This window comes from Lithobates pipiens, unplaced genomic scaffold, assembly GCF_037356315.1.
Source record: "Lithobates pipiens isolate NorthernLeopardFrog02 unplaced genomic scaffold, aLitPip1_a1.2 Scaffold_18, whole genome shotgun sequence".
NCBI lineage: Eukaryota > Metazoa > Chordata > Amphibia > Anura > Ranidae > Lithobates > Lithobates pipiens.
Window position 1 is genome coordinate 485,237,000 of NW_027507758.1, and position 19,454 is coordinate 485,256,453.

General features: G+C 45.8%; 1 protein-coding gene across 8 annotated transcripts in view; it reads right to left on the reverse strand.

Annotated features, from left to right (window-relative positions):
• Positions 1-341: 341 nt before the first annotated feature.
• The window catches only part of GIGYF2 (GRB10 interacting GYF protein 2), a 268,385-nt gene continuing 249,272 nt past the window's right edge, over positions 342-19,454 (reverse strand). For all 8 annotated transcript variants that reach the window (XM_077488487.1, XM_077488486.1, XM_077488485.1 and 5 more), the window contains 3 exons: positions 14,085-14,245; positions 2,272-2,395; positions 342-1,937 (listed from right to left, as the gene is read on the reverse strand). In XM_077488487.1, coding sequence (XP_077344613.1) covers positions 1,870-1,937; positions 2,272-2,395; positions 14,085-14,245 — 353 coding nt within the window. In that variant the 3' untranslated portion in view covers positions 342-1,869. The remainder of the gene's footprint in view (positions 1,938-2,271; positions 2,396-14,084; positions 14,246-19,454) is intronic.

Genomic DNA, 19,454 nt, shown 5'->3' on the forward strand with positions numbered 1-19,454 from the left:
TTTTCCTTCGTCTTTTGTTCGGATACGAATTTAATTTAGGAAATACCTACTGATAAACTCATTCATCACTTTAATGCTGAATAAGACTTTGAATTAAGGCAAAACTGAACAAACCTTTAGGCAAAATGTTTGCATTGAGTACTGTTGTGACAAGCCTTCTGGCCTCATGACCCACTGTTCCAATTATTTATTTTAATGACTTTCCGTTCATATTGCCCATTATATTGTGAAGATATGTCGCTACATGTTTCTCCAGAAACTCTCCACAAAACACCAGTGAGCTCACAGAGCATACCAAATCCTGAATAGGAGAATAAATAGGAACTTTCCATGACAAGACATAAAATAAATTAGGCTTTAATACAACTGTGTCTCTGGGACTTTTGTTCATGTAACGACCTATAATATAAAGTAAAATCCCGCGTTATATTTTAATTTTCCACTCCCACATATTTGCACTCCTGAGCCACATCTTCTGCCTTCAGCGGAAGGCTAGTAGTCTTCATGATATAGGTCAGATCTGTTTGAGAACGCAGATTGTTCAGTTGAGTGTTGGCAGGAAGCATGAACTAAAGGTTTTTTTTTTTTTGTTTTTTTTATGGTGGCACCTGCCCCAGTGCTCGATTGTTCATATGCTGGCATTTCTCAGATAATGGAGGAAGACTGTGGCAGACAAACTGAAGCTTCTATGGACCGCACTGACATTCACCAAGCAATAAGGCATCCAAATCAGAAATATGTTATAATACAACCAGTGCTTTATTGAGGTCAGGCCTGGCATCCCCCCAAATCACTGCACATGGGGGCAAAACTTGACAGTGGTCTGGGAGCTGTGTAAACTATGTGTCGCTTCTGATCCTCACCATATGTCGGCACTTTAAGTAAATATGCATTAACTAGGGGAGCAGGTCTTAAGAACGCAACAGCACCAACTAATTTTGTTTTTTTTTAGAATCAAACTGTAGATTGATCTGTACAAGTCAGAGAAGTAGCTGCAATTAAAGCCCAACTCCGGGCAAAAAAAAAAAAAGTTTTCCCATGCAGTGTCGATTGAAGAAAGCTTATACACGACCGATCCTCCACTCCACCCGCAAATGGCATTCCACCCATGATCCAGCGATGTACTGTTCCTGATGTTCTCAAATCCAGAGCAGGTCTATGGGCATGACGACTTCAGGAACAGTCCACTGCACAAGACAGCTAGACCGGGGGCGGGGGGGATTTATTTTTTATTTTTTTTTGCGTTGGGCTTTAATGTTGCTCCCCCTGACAACCATTATATGAAAAAAAATAAAAAATCAGTTAATAGATGCACACAATAAAGTGCAAGGTATGGACAGAGGGGAGCAATGCCATTCTTACCAACATAATATTGTCAATCCAGACGTGCAGAAGGCCACTTATACACTGCACAAACTTCAAAAGCTCCACACAGATTTAGGATGCCTTACAAAAAAATCCACAGAGCTGAACCCCAACGAAGCAGTGAGGGGAGGTGCAAAGTCCAACCCAAAAGCCTCCTCTTCCCACCTAATAACGGTGGAAAAGGTAACAGACTGTACAAGTCTCTGAAACGAGACCGGACAGTACTGCAATAAGAGAAGGGTAATTGTTCCCCATAACTCACTCTCTACCCACCCAGAGTGCCTTCACCACATTGCCCAGGAGGATGCCTAGGTGAGTGGAGGGTGAAGCATGCTCATCACTTGTCCTGCTCTGCAAAGCACTGTGGGAGGTAGCCCTGTGATGACCTGAGCAGGGCACTAGGAGTGTGTTTTTGGGGTGGGTGGAGTCAAAAGTTCGGCTACCTCCTCTTATGGAAGCAGAGGTAGGGGAGTGGGACAGGTTACCCCTACCCCACCACGATGATCAGTAGTCCTCCGGAGTCTCTATCTCGCCCATGTTCAACCTCTCAGAGGAAGCATTGACAGAAAACCCTGAAATAGAGAGGCAAGGCTTTAAATAAGAATGAAGCAATAACAGAGGGCAGAAAAGTAATATGAAGGAGAATAAAGGGCATATTTATAAAATAGTAATGTGACATTTACCAAATATTCTTAGTTGGTCCAATTTAAAAACATGTGCACTAGCGAGGTTCATCTAAAGTTAATATTTGGTAAATTTGACATTTTCTGATTTATAAATATGCCTCCAAGCATTAAAAAGACTACAGAGGAAAGATATATATGAAAAGCAAAAAGAAACATAAAAATAAAATGTGATGCTATCGGGACATATAACTGAAGTGAGAAATGAATAGTAAACACTTGCCTAGAAGACTTGGATCTGCACGAACCATTTTCTGTTTTTTTTTCTTGCGTCCAGCGCTTTGTGCAATTTCTAGTGTTGCCGGCTGCGAGTTTTGAATTGTTGGGTACATACCCCATCCAGATTCCTGATAAACCACAAAACAGTATTTTTGTCAAAATATGAGAAATCTAAAGCACTTTAGCAGCATTATTGCTCTCTATTTGCTGTTAAGGGTACTGCGAACCAGGGTGCATGCCAGCTGAAATAGTAACTTTGATGCAAACGTAAATTCCATATGTTAGAGTACAGTACAGAACACAGTTTATTCCTAGACCATGGTTTATATGCCTCTACCTTCAGATCAGACACAGAGCAAAAAAGATTTGCTGGGAACCTCACCCCTGTGTACCCCATGCACTGCAAAGTTACATTTTTTATTAGCTATCAGTAAGGAGACCAGAGAAAGAAGAGGGGACCTGTGTCCTGTACTCTAAAGGATAGAGTTTACAGGTATAGGACAAAATTCCTACTAATAAATTATAATGTACTGGGCACAGGTGTGAACCAATTCTTACACCAATTGGACGTTCCCAAGCAGTAAATCATGGAGTGCCGAGCAAAAACAAAGTTGCATCAACAGGCCCAAAAGAAAAACCAGCAGGGCTAACAAACCCAAACAGACAATAGCAGAAACACTTTATAGCCAAAACAGCATTGTCAGAGTCTCAACCAACCAACGGCAGCGGCCCTGCAACCTTTGAAAAGGACCAATACTAAATGCGGTTAGTAAAACAAAGCTCCACCTTTGGGGGGTGGGGAGGAGAGTGGGTGCAAGTAGGGAAAGAAGGACCAACTCTTGAGGGTAGACTCCCCAAAGACGGGTAAATTAGCTATTCAACCAGGTGGAAAGAGGAAGAAATTCCACAGAAGGAGGCAACCATATAGAGGACAGTCCTGACCTCATCTATAAAATGTATGGTTAAGAGTTTGACATGCCCTCAAGGCAGGACTAGATGGAGGTAGAAGGCATTCCCATGGAGGGGGATAAAAGAAGCTCCATGGAACACCACAAGAAAAGTGGGGCCCTGGAAAAATGCAGGGGGAGCCAAAGAAGAACTACTGCTGTTAGAGGTAATGGAAAGGAGAAGATTCCATTCACATAATAGCTTTTATAGGGAAGTAACCCCTTATGGCATAAGAGGAGGGTTCTGCAAGAGGAACTGAGAAAGACCCCAAAAAGTGCAAAGAAAGTAGAAACCAAGGCGAGAAAGCAACTTCTAATAAGAGCGCACATAAGAAGTGCAGAGCCAAAGTATTAGGCCTTTTTCAAAAGGGCATACTAAAGCTTACAAGGCAATGTCTTCCATTGAACTTGCAAAACCCACCCCAAACCCCTTAGTAACCGACAGGTCTTGGTTAGACTTTGTATATTCTCTGAAGACTTCATTCACACAGACATACCTAAACATACACCCTAACTCTTGTCCTGGTACTGTACAAATAAGATAGATATTTGTGCATGCTTTTTCAAAACGTTCAAAATAGCACTAGAACATGTGAGTGTTTTGACATTAGCTGTCAAGATATTGTTAGAAATCTATCATACTACAATATGGGAAGTTCTATTTATAAATGGAAAGAATTATTATACTGAAACGAATTGGACACTGAAGAGTTCAGTTGCTACAAGGATTATAAGTGGCATATTATCCCATTCTGGAATTTGAGCAGTGTTCACAATATTGATCAAGAGGAAAGGAATAGGACAAGGCCAAGCCGCCAATAGTGTAGCAAATTTAAAAATAGTTAAAATGCAATTATGATGCAGTCGCAGACATCACTGGCATTAAGCATTGAAACAAACTCCATGTGAGGCCATCAGTATAGAGCACAGTCCACATCACAGCCGCTGATAGGAGCGCTGTAAAGACATGGCAGGGATTCCAAGCAAGCCGCCGAGGGAGACACGATCTGTCAAGGAGCTGCCATCCATACAGATTGCGTTCGAGTCCAAACCACGCCTCCTCCTTCAGCCAGGTGTGGTTTTGCTGCCAAAATATGTTCTGATTGGTCACAGCATCTTGGATGGTTGACAACTCCTTGACAGATCGTGTCTCCCATATCGGCTAGATTGGATCCTTGCCATGGCTTCACAGCACTCCTGTCAGCAGGTCTGATGTGGACTGGACTCTACTCCCTTACATGGAGCTTGTTTCAATGCTTAATACCAGCGATGTCTGAGTGTATCATTTTTGCATTTTAACAAATAAAATTTGCTAAACTATTTGGCACCTCCCTCACCAGCCCTTTCCTTTCTTGCAAATGCTTGGGTTTCCAGCCTGTTCAAGAGGCAGTTTTTGCCAGCTGTCTCAGAAACAGACTTACTAATTACGTATATACATTTTTCATCATCATTTGTAAATGCATTTAATTAAGATTGTATGAGATCTAGCCACTTGAACTAGCAGATGCAGCACAGAGTGCTGGTGTTTTCTCTTGTATACACACAATATTGATCCTCTAGTAAGGAGTCAACATAGCTTGAACCAAACTCAGAGTATACCCAAGGTGAGCCAGAAATACAAGCATAAGTTTATTGTCCACGATGTGGAGGGTAAAACAATTGGAAGATAAAATCAATGAATAAGATTAAGGATACCACGCTGGAAACATGAGGACTAATCTCCTCAGGTCCGGCATTTAGGGTTGCATGGGGAAGGCGTCTCTACCCATTCCCTGGGAGGTGGGACTCAGGCTGCTCGGAAAACTAAGTTGGGTTTTGCCAGCGCATCCGGATGAGAACTCATCGTCCACATAGTGGACAATAAAATGTTTTGCTTGTATTCCTGGCTCACCTTGAGTATACAGTGAGGGGGGGGAAAGTAGAAACCAAGGCGAGAAAGCAACTTCTAACAAGAGCGTACATAAGAGGATCTTATATGTGGTTGGAACTCCGCTTTAAGGTTTCGAGGCTGACGTTTGGTAACTCGAACCTTCAGCTTCCTCCACATATTTTATTTGGGATTAAGGTCTGGAGACTGGCTAGTCCATTCCAGGACCTTAATGTGCTTCTTGAGCCACACCCTTGTTGCCTTGCCAGTGTGATTTGGGTTATTGTCATGCTGGAATACTGCTCCTGAGGGAAGGAGGTTCTCATCCAAGATTTGACGGTACATGGCCCCGTCCATTGTCCCTTTGATGCGGTGAAGTTGCCCTGTCTCCATAGCAGAAAAACAACCCCAAAGCATAGTGTTTCCACCTCCATGTTTGACGGTGGAGATGGCGTTCTTGGTGTCAGACAGCATTCCTCTACCTCCAAATACGGCAAATTGAGTTGATGCCAAAGAGCTACATTTTTGTCTCATCTGACCACAACACTTTCACCCAGTTCTCCTCTGAATCATTCAGATGTTCATTAGCATACTTCAGATGGGCCTGTACATGTACTTTCTTGAGCAGGGGGACTTTGCGGGTGCTGCAGGACTTCAGTCCTTCACGACATAGTGTGTTACCATTTTCTTGGCGACTATGGTCTCAGCTGCCTTGAGATCATTGACAAGAGTCTCCAGTGTAGTTCTGGCCGATTCCTCACCGCTCTTATGATCATTAAAACTCCATAAGGTGAGATTTTGCATGGAGCCCCAGACTGAGGGAGATTGACAGTTATTTTGTGTTTCTTCCATTTGCAAATGGATGCAAATAATCTCACCAACTGTTGTCATCCTCTCACAAAGCTGCTTGACGATGATTTTGTAGCCCATTCTAGCCTTGTGTAGGTCTACAATCTTATCCGACATCTTTGGACAGCTCTTTGGCTCTGGCCATGGTGGAGAGATTGGAATCTGATCAATTCTTGATCAGATACCCTCCTTTAAAGGAGTGCTCCCTCCCTCCTTTAAGGGAGTGCCCCTAATCTCAGCGCATTACCTGTATAAAAGACACCTGGGAGCCAGAAATCTTGCCGATTGATAGGGGATCAAAATACTTATTTCACACATTAAAATTAAAATCAATTTAGAACTTTTTTGAAATGCGTTTTTCTGGATTTTTTTTTGGTATTCTGTCTCTAACTGTTAAAATAAACCAACCATTAAAATTACAGAAAGTTTGTCAGTAGGCAAACGTACAAATTCAGCAAGAGATAAAAATAGGATTTTTGTACTTACCGTAAAATCCTTTTCTCTGAAATTAATTGATGGACACAGCATCTTCATCTTGGCCTTAGGGTTATAATCACCCCTTTAGGAGAGGACTAGGCAGAAAGTGTTAAAAACAGCAACACTTGCACAATACTGCCCAGGGGGGCAGTCCTACTGGCTATAACCCCTCACGCTGCATCCAGCTGCTCAGTTTGTCAAAAGCAGTACAAACATAAATAGGAGGGATGGGTACTGTGTCTGTCAATGAACTTCAGAGAAAAGGATTTTACGGCAAGTACAAAAATCCTATTTTCTCTTTCGCTCATTGAAAGACACAGCATCTTCATCTTGATCTTAGGGATGTCCCCAAGCAGTGTAAAAAAAAAAAACAGGGGTGGGAACAGCAAGAAAATAACTCCACCATAACAACCAGAGCTCAACGGAGGAGTTGCAACCTTAAACAGCCGCCTGCAAAACCTTGCAGCCGAAGCAAGCATCCGAAGATGCGCTCACATCAACCTTGTAAAACTTTGTGAAAGTGTGAATGGACAACTAGGTCACCACCTTACACACCTGGGGAACGGACGCTTGATGTCGGAAAGCCCAAGAGGCACCAACTGCCCTGGTAGAACGTGCCATGACAGGAAAGGGAGGTGCCTGCCCCCTTATGGCATAAGCCTGAGCCACAATCTGTCTGATCCACCGAGAAATGGTGGCTGATGAGACCACCAGGCCCTTCTTTAGACCAGCCACTGATAAAAACAGAGTCCGACCTCCGAAAAGGAGCCGTAGCAAACGGATACACCAGCAGAGCCCGGACCACGTCCAAGGAATGCAAAGCCACTTCTTTGGGGTGCGACAGCCGAGGCCATAAGGATGGAAGCAGAATGTCCTCATTTAGATGAAAGGCCGAAACAACCTTTGGCAGAAACAAAGGCTGCGGACGCAGCACCGCTTTATTCTTGTGGAGGATCAAGTAGGGAGACTTGCAAGACAAGGCCACCGACTCAGAAACCCTCCTGGCAGATGTAATAGCCACTAGAAAGTCTACTTTGAGAGAGTGTCAATAAGGGGATCTCCCTTATGTTTTCAAACAACGGTTTCTGAAGCACTGAGCACACCAGATGCAAATCCCACGGAGGTAGCAGTGGTCGAACCAGAGGGGCCACATGTCGAACCCCTTGAACAAACGTACTCACCGAAGAATGAGTCGCAAAGGGTCGCTGAAAAAAGACAGCCAAAGCCCCTTAATAGTGCTCAAGGCAAGTTTCTGATCGACTCTTCGCTGCATAAATAGCAGGATCATGGAAATCGAATATGTGCGGACGCCATCCCATCTCCTCACACATGGAGATGTAAGCCTTCCACGTATGATAAATCTTCAGAGAAGATGACTTCTGTGCCCTCAGCATAGTGGATATTACCGAATCTGACAGTCCTCAGTCCCTTAGCACCTGGCTTTCAACAGCCATGCCATTAAAGCCAGTGACGGTAAAGCAGGATGAAGTATTGGACCTTGCGCAGAAGGCAGAAGGTCCTCTCGCATCGGCAGTCGCCAAGGAACATCCGCCACCATTCCTACTATGTCAGTGTACTACGGACGCCGAGGCCAATCAGAACTACCGGAATCCCCTCGGCCTCCACTCTGCAAAGCAGACGTGGTAGAAGTTTGAGTGGGGGAGAAGCATAAATCAGCCAATAATGCCCCCATGGAGCCACCAACGCGTCCGCCCAGGGATCCTTTGACCTGGCCACAAACCTTTGTACCTTCCGATTGAGTCAAGAAGCCAGGAGATCCACATCTGGCATGCCCCACCTTAGGCAAAGGAGTCAAAATACATCCGGATGTAGTGACCATTCCCCTTGGTCCAGCATCTGATGACTTAGGTAGTCTGCTTGCCAGTTTTCTACACCCGGAATGTACGCGGCCAACAGAGCCGGCATGCGCCGTTCTGCCCACCACAGGATGTGAGCGTCCTCCAGTGCTGCAGCCGAGCTCCTTGTTCCTCCTAGATGGTTGACATACACCACAGCTGTGGCGCTGTCTGACTGGATCCTGACCGGACGCCCCTGCAGCCTTTGTGACCATGTGGAGAGGCACCGCCTGATTGTCCGAAGTTCCAGCATGTTGATTGGCAGGTGGGATTCTTCCTGGGTCCAGCGACCCTGAGCTGACTGTACAACCCAAACTCATCCCCAACCGCTCAGGCTGGCAGCCGTTGTAATCACCGTCCAATGAAGAGGAAGGAACGACTTCCTGGACCGAAGGGCCGGCGACCTCAGCCACCAGAGCAGGGAATCCCCAACTAGCTGGCTTACCAGAATTTGACAATCCAGGGACAACGGAGATTTGTCCCATTTGGACAGGATCTCCTTTTGCAAGACTTGAGTGGGGAATTGAGCATACTCTACCACCTCGAAAGTGACTGCCATGAGACCCATGACTGGCATGCAAAAACTCGACGACCAGCTGCGGGACACCAACAACTTCACCGCAGCTTGAAGAGTCTGCAGCTTGTCTGAAGGGAGAAAGACTCTCATCTCTGAGGAGTCCAGAAGCAGGCCCAGGTACTCCAGGCATCTAGTCCACACCAACACTGACTTCTGTAGGTTCGGTACCCAACCAAAACTCCCGAAGAGTTTGCTTAGCGATTGCCACATTCTCCCTTAATTCTGAGGCGGAAGCTGCTCTCAGAAGGAGGATGTCCAGGTAACCCACGATTGCGATCCCTCGCTGCTTTAGCAAAGCCAAAATTGGGACTAGCACCTTGGTGAAGACCCACGTTGCCGACGACAGGCCAAAAGGGAGAGCTACAAATGGGTAGTGCTCGTCCCTGACCGCAAATCGCAGAAACCTCTGATGCATATGGGGACATGCAAGTATGCATCCTTGATTTCCAAGGACGCCAGAAAATCCCCCGATGGGAGTGCAGCGACCACTGATCAAACTGATTCCATCCTGAACCTTTGTACCAAGCTGTTGAGGGCCTTGAGGTCCAGGACCAGAAGGACCCCTTCCTTTTTTGGGACTACAAACATATTGGAGAAGAATCCCTGAAACCTTTCCGGCGTCGGTACAGGTACTATCACCCCGTGAAACAGCAGGTCCTGTACTGCCCCGAACAGGGCCTCCAGACGAGCTGGAAGAAGATGAAGGTTGGAGGGAAAAAAATCTGTTTGGCGGACAAAAAATAAATAAAAATAACTAACTAACTATCTTGTAGCCCGATGAAACCAGTTCGTAGACCCATTGGTCAGAAAGTAGGGAGGTCCACCGGGCTGCAAACTCCTGAAACCTATACGCGGTAACAGATTTGCTTGGCTTGCAAAACCAGGGTCGCTTTTGTCCCTCAGCAGGCACCTTGTCGGACTGGGAATGCTTACCTGCCGACCCGGGCGGACGAAAAAATCCGCTTCTGAGCGGAAAAGGAGGGCCCTTGCCAACGATGTGGCTTCTTGCCTTTTCTGGACTGTGGGAGCAATGTACACTTAACCCCCCCCCCCCCCCCCCAGTAACATTCTTAATAATGTCATCCAACCATTATTACCTCAAACCATTAATGTCATCCAGCAAGGCTCCAAATAGCCTCTCTCCCTGTAAGGGCAAGGCCGCCACTGCTTTCTCAGATGCCATAGAGAGACATAGAACTACTGGTGATAAAGAGGCTCTAGAGAGCAAGGGGGCCGTATCCAAGGCCACATCACAGACATACTTAAGGCCCTGCACCAACTGGTCCGCCAGTTCCACACAGACCGGGGAAGTCTGTTACCTCTCCAACTCACGGTGCAACAATTTTGCTAACTCAGTAAGCATCTGTGATAGCAGGGCCGTGGCTAACACTGGCTCCTTGAAAGCAGGAGTCCCTTCCACCGGAACTGTGGTTATCTTATTTAACCTGGATACCGGGGGGTCAATAATTGGAGATTTTTTTTTCAGGCAACTCTCCTCAAAGGGGTAACGCAACACATGTGTTTTGGGACTGAAAAGGCCCACTGCGGTTTTTCCCACTCCTTGTAAATAAACTTATCAAAATAAGTTGGGTAAGGAAACACCTTAGCCGTGCGGGCTGGCTTGTGGGACCCGAAAGGGACCGACACCTCTATAGATGCCCCTGTCGTATCTTCTATCTTTAGGGGTTCCCGCACTGCTGTAATAAGTGCTCCTAAAGGTGCCTTTTCCTGCGCTGGCCCGGACACGGCGTCATCCTCACTGTCCGAACGGTCCTGGTCCGCATCCTCTGATACTTCAGAACAGGGGCCGTCTGTCACAGTGGGGTCCAAGTCTGAATCACAGCTTTCCCCAAAAGACTGTGGGGGCGGTTTTTACCCCCCTTGTGCCCGCATGCCGCTTCCATGCAACAAAGGCCTCCAGGACCGCAGACAGAGCGTCCGTAGGCACCGCAGGTGCAGGGGAACCAGTTGCAATAACAGGGATGGTCTGGGGAAGAAGCGCCAGCTTCCAAAGCCATGCTGACCCAAACTCGCCTGTCAACAATTAGGGACCTAGGGCAAGTCACACAAAATATCCACCCTCCTAGTTGCTACAGACTGAGCGGCCCCCTGCAGGACTCACCACCCTGACCGAGGTACTGCGCTGTGCTGCTGCTGTCCATTCTCCCCTGTATCATCCACGAGGTCCCACTGGGAGCAAGGTCCTTCTCCTACACTAGGCAGAAAAAAAACACTGAACTGTTGGATGCCAGATGAGGGGTTATAGCCAGTAGGAGCGCCCCTAAGCGGTGCTGTTTTTAACACTTTCTGCCTAGTCCTCTCCTAAAGGGGCCATATAACCCTAAGGTCAAGATGAAGATGCCCATGCGTCAAACAAAAGAGAAAATGGGATTGTGTTCACCCACAACAAAAGGAACACCTCAACAGAGGAGTTGCCATCTTAAACAGCCGCCAACTTATGCATCAAAAGATGCGTTTACAATAAACTTGTAACTTAAAGAAAGTGTAAATTGCAGCCTTACAAAGCCACCTGCAAAACCTTTGCGGCCAAAGCAAGCATCCGAAGATGTGCTTACGTCAACTTTGTAGAATTTAGTGAAAGTGTGAACGGAGGACCAATTTGCCGCCCTTACACACCTGGGAGACAGATGCTTGATGTTGGAAAGCCCAGGAGGTTCCAATTGCCCTGGTGGAATGAGTCGTGACAGGAAAGGGGGGCACCCGCCCCTTTAAGGCATAGGCCTGAACCATGATCTGTCTGATCCAATGAGAAATGGTGGACGAGACCCCCAGACCTTTTTTCGGACCAGCCACTGAGAAAATGGAATGCCAATTCCAGTCCGGTTTGGGGGACCCAATAGGGATCGCCACCTCAGCAGAGGTTCCTGCTGCATCCTGTATCTTCAGGGTATTCCCCACCAGTGATAAGTGCTCCTACTAACGCTTTTTCCTGCCCTAACCCCGACAGTCATTTTCACTGTCCGAACTTTCCTGGTTCACGTCCTCTGATAAGTCAGAACAGGGATCACCAGTCATTGCAGGACTCAAGTTTGAATCAGAGCTCTCCCCAGAAGAGGGAGGGGGCAGGGGGTGTTTTTTACCCCCCTTGCGCCCGCACACACCTTCTACCCTGGCAACAAAGGTCTCCAGGACTGCTGACAAAGCGTCCATAGACGCCGCATTTTTTGCAGGTGAGCCGGTTGCAATAGCAGGGATGTCTGGGGAAGAAGCGCCAGCTTCTGACGCCATGCTAATCCTCACTCGCCTGCCACAACTTAGGGACTTAAGGCAAGGTACACAAATCCCACCCCTCCTAGCTGCTCACAGACTGAGGGGCCCCTCCGCAGGACTCACCACCCTGACCAAGTGCTGTGCTGCCGCTGACCGATTGGCCCTGTTTCACTCACAAAGTGCTCAGAGTGAAAACCGCGCTGTTCTGAGGTACACAGACTTAGCACTAAATGTAAAAACGCACTGAGGCTACAAGAAAATGGCAGCCGGCCATCCTTAGCACAAAAATCAACAAGAAAATGTCCGCCGAACCTTCTAGAAAATGGCTGGCAGCCCATACACTGCATAAGACTACAGGAAAATGTCCGCGGCTTCAGGAAAATGTCCGCGGCTTCAGAAAAATTGCCACAGCCTGCACGTCGGCCTCTCCTGAGGTAAATTTACTCAGGCATCTCGCATCGAAGAAAAAAAAGGGACAAAAAAGTAAAAACGGACCCCCCCGGCGAGCGCAGTCCCCCGCCAAAGCCCGGAGCCCCCCAGGCCTAGGTACATACACCGCACCTCATGCCCAGTCACACAGCAGTCCCAGCAGGGGAATGAGGGATAGGGAGAGAGGAAAGGGAGAGTGAGAGACCCCCTAGTCGACCTCCCAGGGAATGTCCAGCTGCTCCATCCTGCCGAAGCAGGGAGAGCAGTACTTACCCTTCCTGTTGGGATTGCTGGACGCATTCCACCACAGACCCATCACCCGAGCAGTACGGAGTGGCTGTTGGCCACAGCACACTGACACGGACAGCAGTAGCCCAGTCATATATGTGCCCCGGAGCATAAAGCTCACCGGCTGACCCTGGAGCAGAAGGAGCATGTCATGGCCGACCCAGCGGGTAGCTAGGGCCTGCTCACGCTCGATGGCCAGGCTGGGGACTACAAGAATCTATATTATCCAGCCTGTCAGTCAGCCGGCTGGTGATTGTAGATCACAGGATCAAAAATCGTACATTTTTTTTTAAAATCCCAGGACCAATGGTCCCCTTGGGGAGCCAGGTCCTTCTACACTAGGCAGAAAAAAAACTGAGCTGCAGGAAGCAGGGTGAGGGGTTATAGCCAGAGGGACTGTCACCTGGGCGATGCTGTGCAGTCTTGACGTTTTTACATGCGTTACATGTTCTGCCTAGTCCTTCTCTTGAAGGTGGCGTGATAACCCTAAGGTCAAGAATTAAAGGAACTGTGTCCCCCAATGAACGAAAGAGAAATACCCCCCCCCCCCCCCGTACTCTGAGTTTGATTGTTATTATGTTATAGCATGCACCGCAACCCAGATTTGTGACTGACAATTTGATCCAGTTCTTCAAAGAAGAGAGACCTATGGCTTGAAGAGATTTCTAAGACACACTCCCCAAAAGTCATATTCCAGGATCATCTTAAATCTAAGACCAGAGCATTTTGGTATGTAGCCTGACCCTTCTTAGTGGTCACTTAGACTACCCTACTAGCTAATGGGAAGGTGCAGGCAAACATACCAGACCAGGCAGGTTCTAGTTAGAATTTCTTAAAAGATCAGCACTACGTTTCATACATGCACCATAGGGTACCCACTATCCAAGCCATGAGAGTAACATATTTCACAAAGGCACATGTATACTTTAAGATGTCAATACATAGAAATTTCAAGGACAGAAATTAAGAGGAAAATCTCTGAAATGGTTATTCCAAAAGTGGCCAAATTTTTTTTTTATTTCAGTAAAGATACTGTGTGTTGTAACTCTTATCCTGCAAGTTATTATGTTGTGTCCCCTTTAAACAGCTCTCTTCTCATGTACTATCACAAAGCCAAGAAGTGTCAAAGGAGACAAAAGGTAATTTTTAAATAATAATAAAAAAAAAAAAAAAACACTTGGTAGAGCTTTTAACCCTTCTCCATTTTAACGCTTACATAATCATCAATTGCGCAATTGTGTTTTCTGATGCTTACGTAAAGACTGAGTTAAATCTAAGACATCACTTATTTTATACCTGCTGTGGCTTCTGTATTGTAGTTTTTTGCTTATTTCGGCGCTCCAGAAACTGCTTGGAGAAATCCTTTGCCTCTGGGGTGTCGCCAAGATATTCACAGACATAGTCATGGACCTCATAGGGAGACTCCACTTCACGCAGGAAAGACACAAATGTGTGCACTGTACCAAACACATAAAAGAATACTGTAAAGTTAACTGAAAAGTGTATGCAAAATAATAAAAAAATTATTCTGACAATACAAATTGAACACATTTCAAATTGTTTTCTACATTCATTATTGTGAATACAAAACACAAGAACATTCATACATGGGTTATAAGCATGTACCTTCAGGTGACTGAACACTGCCAAGCTTTTAAGGATACGCCTCTCCAGGATATCTTTCCTATAACCCTACCCCACTCTGTCAGTCCTCAGGTTTTTAGAGTGAAATACTGATTTTGAAATTCTGTACTACATTTTGTATGCTATGTATTGCACACTGCACTGATATTCTACACAGCACTAATAATGTATTGATTACGTATTCAGATTTCTTTAGACTGTTAAGAAACTAGCCTGCCTATGTAATGCACCTACTTACCGTAAAATTAGAATTGTAATTTCTAAATGTAATACCTAGGCAAGCATGGATATAAAAAAAAAAACAAAAAAAAAAATAAATACTTCAAATGCGACAAACAGTACAGTTACTGCAAAGATTCCAAGTGTACTTTTTGTGTCTGTTCTCCACGGCAGTATTTATTACCGTATTTATCGACGTATAACACATACTTTTTTCCCCTTAAAATCAGGGGAAAAATCGACGATTCTGAGCGGAGGAGCAGGTGCCGTCGAAATGCACATAGCCGAGTGTACTCGGCTCCGCTCAGTCACGCCCAGTACTGCCCTATGATGGACCTAACACAGGGACGGGCGTGACTGAGCGGAGCCAAGCACACTCGGCTCTGTGTATTTCAGCTCCGCTTGGCTCCTTTCACAGTCACGCCCAGTCCCAGCATTGGACATGTGTTATGTCCACATAGGGTGGGACTGCGAGAGGAGCCGAGATACACAGGACCGGCTGTGTATCTCTTGGCGGTGCCATATTTAAGCTGCAAACGACACTGGACAAGGCGGCTGCAAAGGACACTGGACAAGGCGGCTGCAAAGGACACTGGACAAGGCGGCTGCAAAGGACACTGGACAAGGCGGCTGCAAAGGACACTGGACAAGGATTCATTGAAGGGCATTTAAATGTTTTTTTTCTTAAAATTCCCTCCTAAACTTGGGGTGCGTGTTGTACACTGAAGTCCAGAGTTCTGCTGTGAGAACCTTGCAGCCAAAAGCTGCATCTGCAGAAGATTGGAATTCCACCTGGTGAAACGTCGAGAATGTATGAATAAAAGACCAGATAGTGTGTTTAATAGTCCAGGGTACTCCCACTGATCTGATGGAATGAGAACATAACAGAACAAGGTTTTTTTCTTAAAAGCATAAACCCTTGCATTCAAATCCCTTATATTCCATATACCTATATTTTTAATATGCATTAGGGATGGAAGCTCAAGGTGACATCTATCCTTTTATTTTTATAACTGTAATTCTGCACCTAGCCATATTGGCTCAATAGCAACTTTTCCCCGATTATTGGCATAACGTTGTAATGTGATATGTTGTTTACCTCGAATTATGATTGATACGGTATGGTACTATTTTTATTGTGGTCATCACAAATGGATGCACTGGCAGCTGTGGTGTCTTGGCTCTGTGGCTGTCCATCTTTATTCGGTGCGGGAGCCGCGTTGTGCACTGGGGCCCTCCTTCCCCACCATTGCGCAACGACGTCACACGTGCGCTCCAGATGCGCAGCGTCTCCATGACGCAGCCTTTCCAGCAGACTGCTGTCCATCTGCGTGAACGGTGGGAGGGGCTGAATTGGCGCCGGCTGCTGGGCAATTTTTTGCCTTGATGCCGGCGTCCTGGCGCCCCTCCCCTTTACACTCACGTGGTGTGACGTAGGGGGCGTGCCTGTGGCGGCATATGTATGGGCCGCGGCCCAAGATTCTTTAGGCTCTCCGTTAGATTGGCGTCAAAACTCTGGTTGGACTGGTTCTTTTTTCACTAGGTATACGTCCCAGCTTCACTTGTCACTTCTTTCTTCCCTCATATCAGGTGTTTTGGGGATGACCCTTTACCATGGTCCTCTGCCTTCACGCCCCGGTTAACCACTACTCTTATCCTCACTTCACCACTCATCACAACCAGTCCACCCCCCATCTACACTATATTATGTTCACATAACACCTTAATTTATCATTTGAATTTCTAGTTCTTTTCTCATCTTGTCCCTATTTTAGGTTATTCACTTATCACATTCTACTTATCACACTAGGGAGGCCCCGGGGAGCCTGGATCGGCCGGGCTCGTTGCCTGTGGTGGGTGCCGTCTTTAGGCACGCCCTCTCGGCTCCCGCTACTGATGCTTTCGGCTGGCCGTTCGGCCTTGACATCATGCTGCCCCGTGCATGTACATTTGTAAGTTTGCTGGTCTTATATGGGTTTCTTGGGGGGGGTACCTTGACTCAGCACACTTACATAAATCATTTTTCTATTGCAGATAATTCACATGTCTGCTCCTGAAGAGCGTTTTAAAGCCGTGAAACGCATTGAGCTACTAGATATCATGTATATTTACACATCCATCATGATATGTGTTGACATTTTTCCTACCTTGATAGGGACCTTAAGTACTATTGATTTTGCAGATGTTATCTTTCTAACATATGCACCATATTATGAATATTGGTGGACCCCTTTATTTTACTATGAATTTTGAAGATTGCAAACATGTTATTACTAGTTTCTTGCCAGTTTAGAAATCGGCGCCCCGTTACGGGTGCATTCTTATGTATGTGCAATTCTATGCATGTTAAACATGTTTTTACGCTTTATTAAACAATTTTTATGTTCCACCATACTGTTCATTTTGTCATCATGAGCTTCATATAGAGTCCCACCCTCCTTGTTTACATCTTTGCTGCTTTTTGCTGCATCGTTGTTTGTGTTGTCAAATTGATAGGTATGGAGGCACATGGTTTTACCCAGCCATAGCTTCATTTAAAGTCCCCGCTCCCCAATTCCCCCTCTTTTAATATATCCATATGGGGAATTTTGGATGCACATCTATGTACACATATGTATATTATCCATGATGGCTAGGCTCATGATTTTATCAGTCACAATTCTATATACAGTATTACATTTGGTTGCATCCCTGGTTTAGTGAGAGTTCCTTTGAGAGTTGAGAAACATGTCTGACAGACATGATAGCCTACCCAAGAACCTGCAGGAGAGAACCACATTAAAGGTACCAGGGAAGCACAGGGTACTGCAGAGGGGGCCTGATACGAGAAACACCTTCAATGCATATTTTTTACAAGGGAGTGTAAAGACAGAGGTCTTTGAAAGAGGATGGATAAAGGCAGATGGCTGCCCTTTCAGGGTGCCAAGAGTCAAGTTCTGTTTGCAAGAAGGCCAGAATTCAAGACACACTGTAATCTCTAGGACTGAATTGACTGCATTCCCAACAGGCACAAGAATACATTCACACCAAGAAAAATAGGATTTCCAGGTACGATAATAGCTGGAAGTGGCTTGTCTTGCTTTCAAGCAAGGTAGAAATCAGGCTCAGAAATCCTTCTATCCTTTAAGACCTGAGTTTCAACAGCCATGCCGTTAAAGCCAGAGACTGAGAAACAGGATGCAATAGAGGACCTTGAGAGAGCAGATCTAGCCTATTGGGAAGGGACCACAGTTGTCTGCTAGAAGTGCGAGTATGTTCACCCAGGGTCTTCTGAGCCAGTTAGAATCACTGCTCTCTCTTGCTCTAATTTGAGGCGCAGACCAGGCAGAATTCATAATTGAAGGAAGGCATAGTTAAAAGGGATTAATGGGCATCTGAGGCCAGAGCTAGAAAATCCCAGGTTCTGGCAACAGAGGTAGATTGTTTTAGAATCTGGAGGCTAGGATGTCCACATCCAAAATATCCCATCTTTGGCATATGAAACTGAACACAATTGGAAGAAGAGACCATTTCCCTTGGTCCAAGTGGTGGCACCTGACATATTCACCTGCCAGTTGTGCACTCCTGGGATGTGGACTGCAGAAATTGCTGGACAGCAAGTTTGCCTTCAAGGCAGCCGGGCTCCTAGTGTCCTGTGGTGGTATTGTCTGATTGCACCTGCATAGGGTGTCCCTTCAGAAGAGGGGGTCCAGTGCTGCAGGGACAAAATGACTGCTCTGAGCTCCAGACAGTTGATGGGGAGCTTGGTTTCCTCTCTTGGGCAAGTTTTTAAATCGTCAAGGACTATAGCCCTCCTCCTCAGCCTGATACACTGCCTTGAAAAAGTATTCATAACCTTGAAATTTTCCACACTTTGTCTTGTTACAACTAAAAATGTAAGTGTAACTTCTTGGGATTTTATGTGATAGACCAACACAAAGTGGCACATAATTGTGAAGTGGAAGTAAAATGATAAATGTTTTTCAAAGTTTTTTTACACATAAATATCTAAAAAGTGTGGCATACATTTGTATTCTGCCCCCTCTTACTCCTAACTAGATATCCCTAACTAGAATCTAGTGGAAGCAATTGCCTTCAGAAGTCACCTAATTAGTAAATAGAATCCCACCTGTGTGTCATTTAATCTCAGTATAAATGCAGCTGTTCTGTGAAGCCCTTAGAGGTTTGTTAGAGAACCTTAGTGAACAAACAGCATCATGAAGGTCCAGACAGGTCAGGGATAAAGTTGTAGAGAAGTTTAAAGCAGGTTATAAAAAATATCCGAAGCTTTGAACATCTCACAGAACAGCGTTTGATCACCTGAAAATGGAAAGAGTATGGCACAACTGCAAACCTACCAAGACATGGCCGTCCATTCAAACTGACAGGCCGGGCACAAAGAGAAGAAACCATGGTAACTCTGGAGGAGCTGCAGAGATTCAAAGCTCAGGTTGGAGAATTTGTCCACAGGACAACTATTAGTTATGCGCTTCACAAATCTGGCCTTTATGGTAGAATGGCCCGAAGAAAGCCATTGTTAAAAGCCATAAGCAATCCAGTTTGCAGTTTGCAAGAAGCCATGTGGGGGACACATCAAACATGTGGAAGAAGTTGCTCTGGTCAGATGAGACCAAAATTTAATTTTTTTGGCCTAAAAGCAAAACGCTATGTGTGGCGGAAAACAAACTGCACATCACCCTGAACACACCATCCCAAACGTGAAACATGTTGGCGACAGCATCATGTTGTAGAGATGCTTTTCCTCAGCAGCGACAGGGACGCCAAATACAGGACGATCTTGGAAGAAAACCTGTTAGAGTCTGC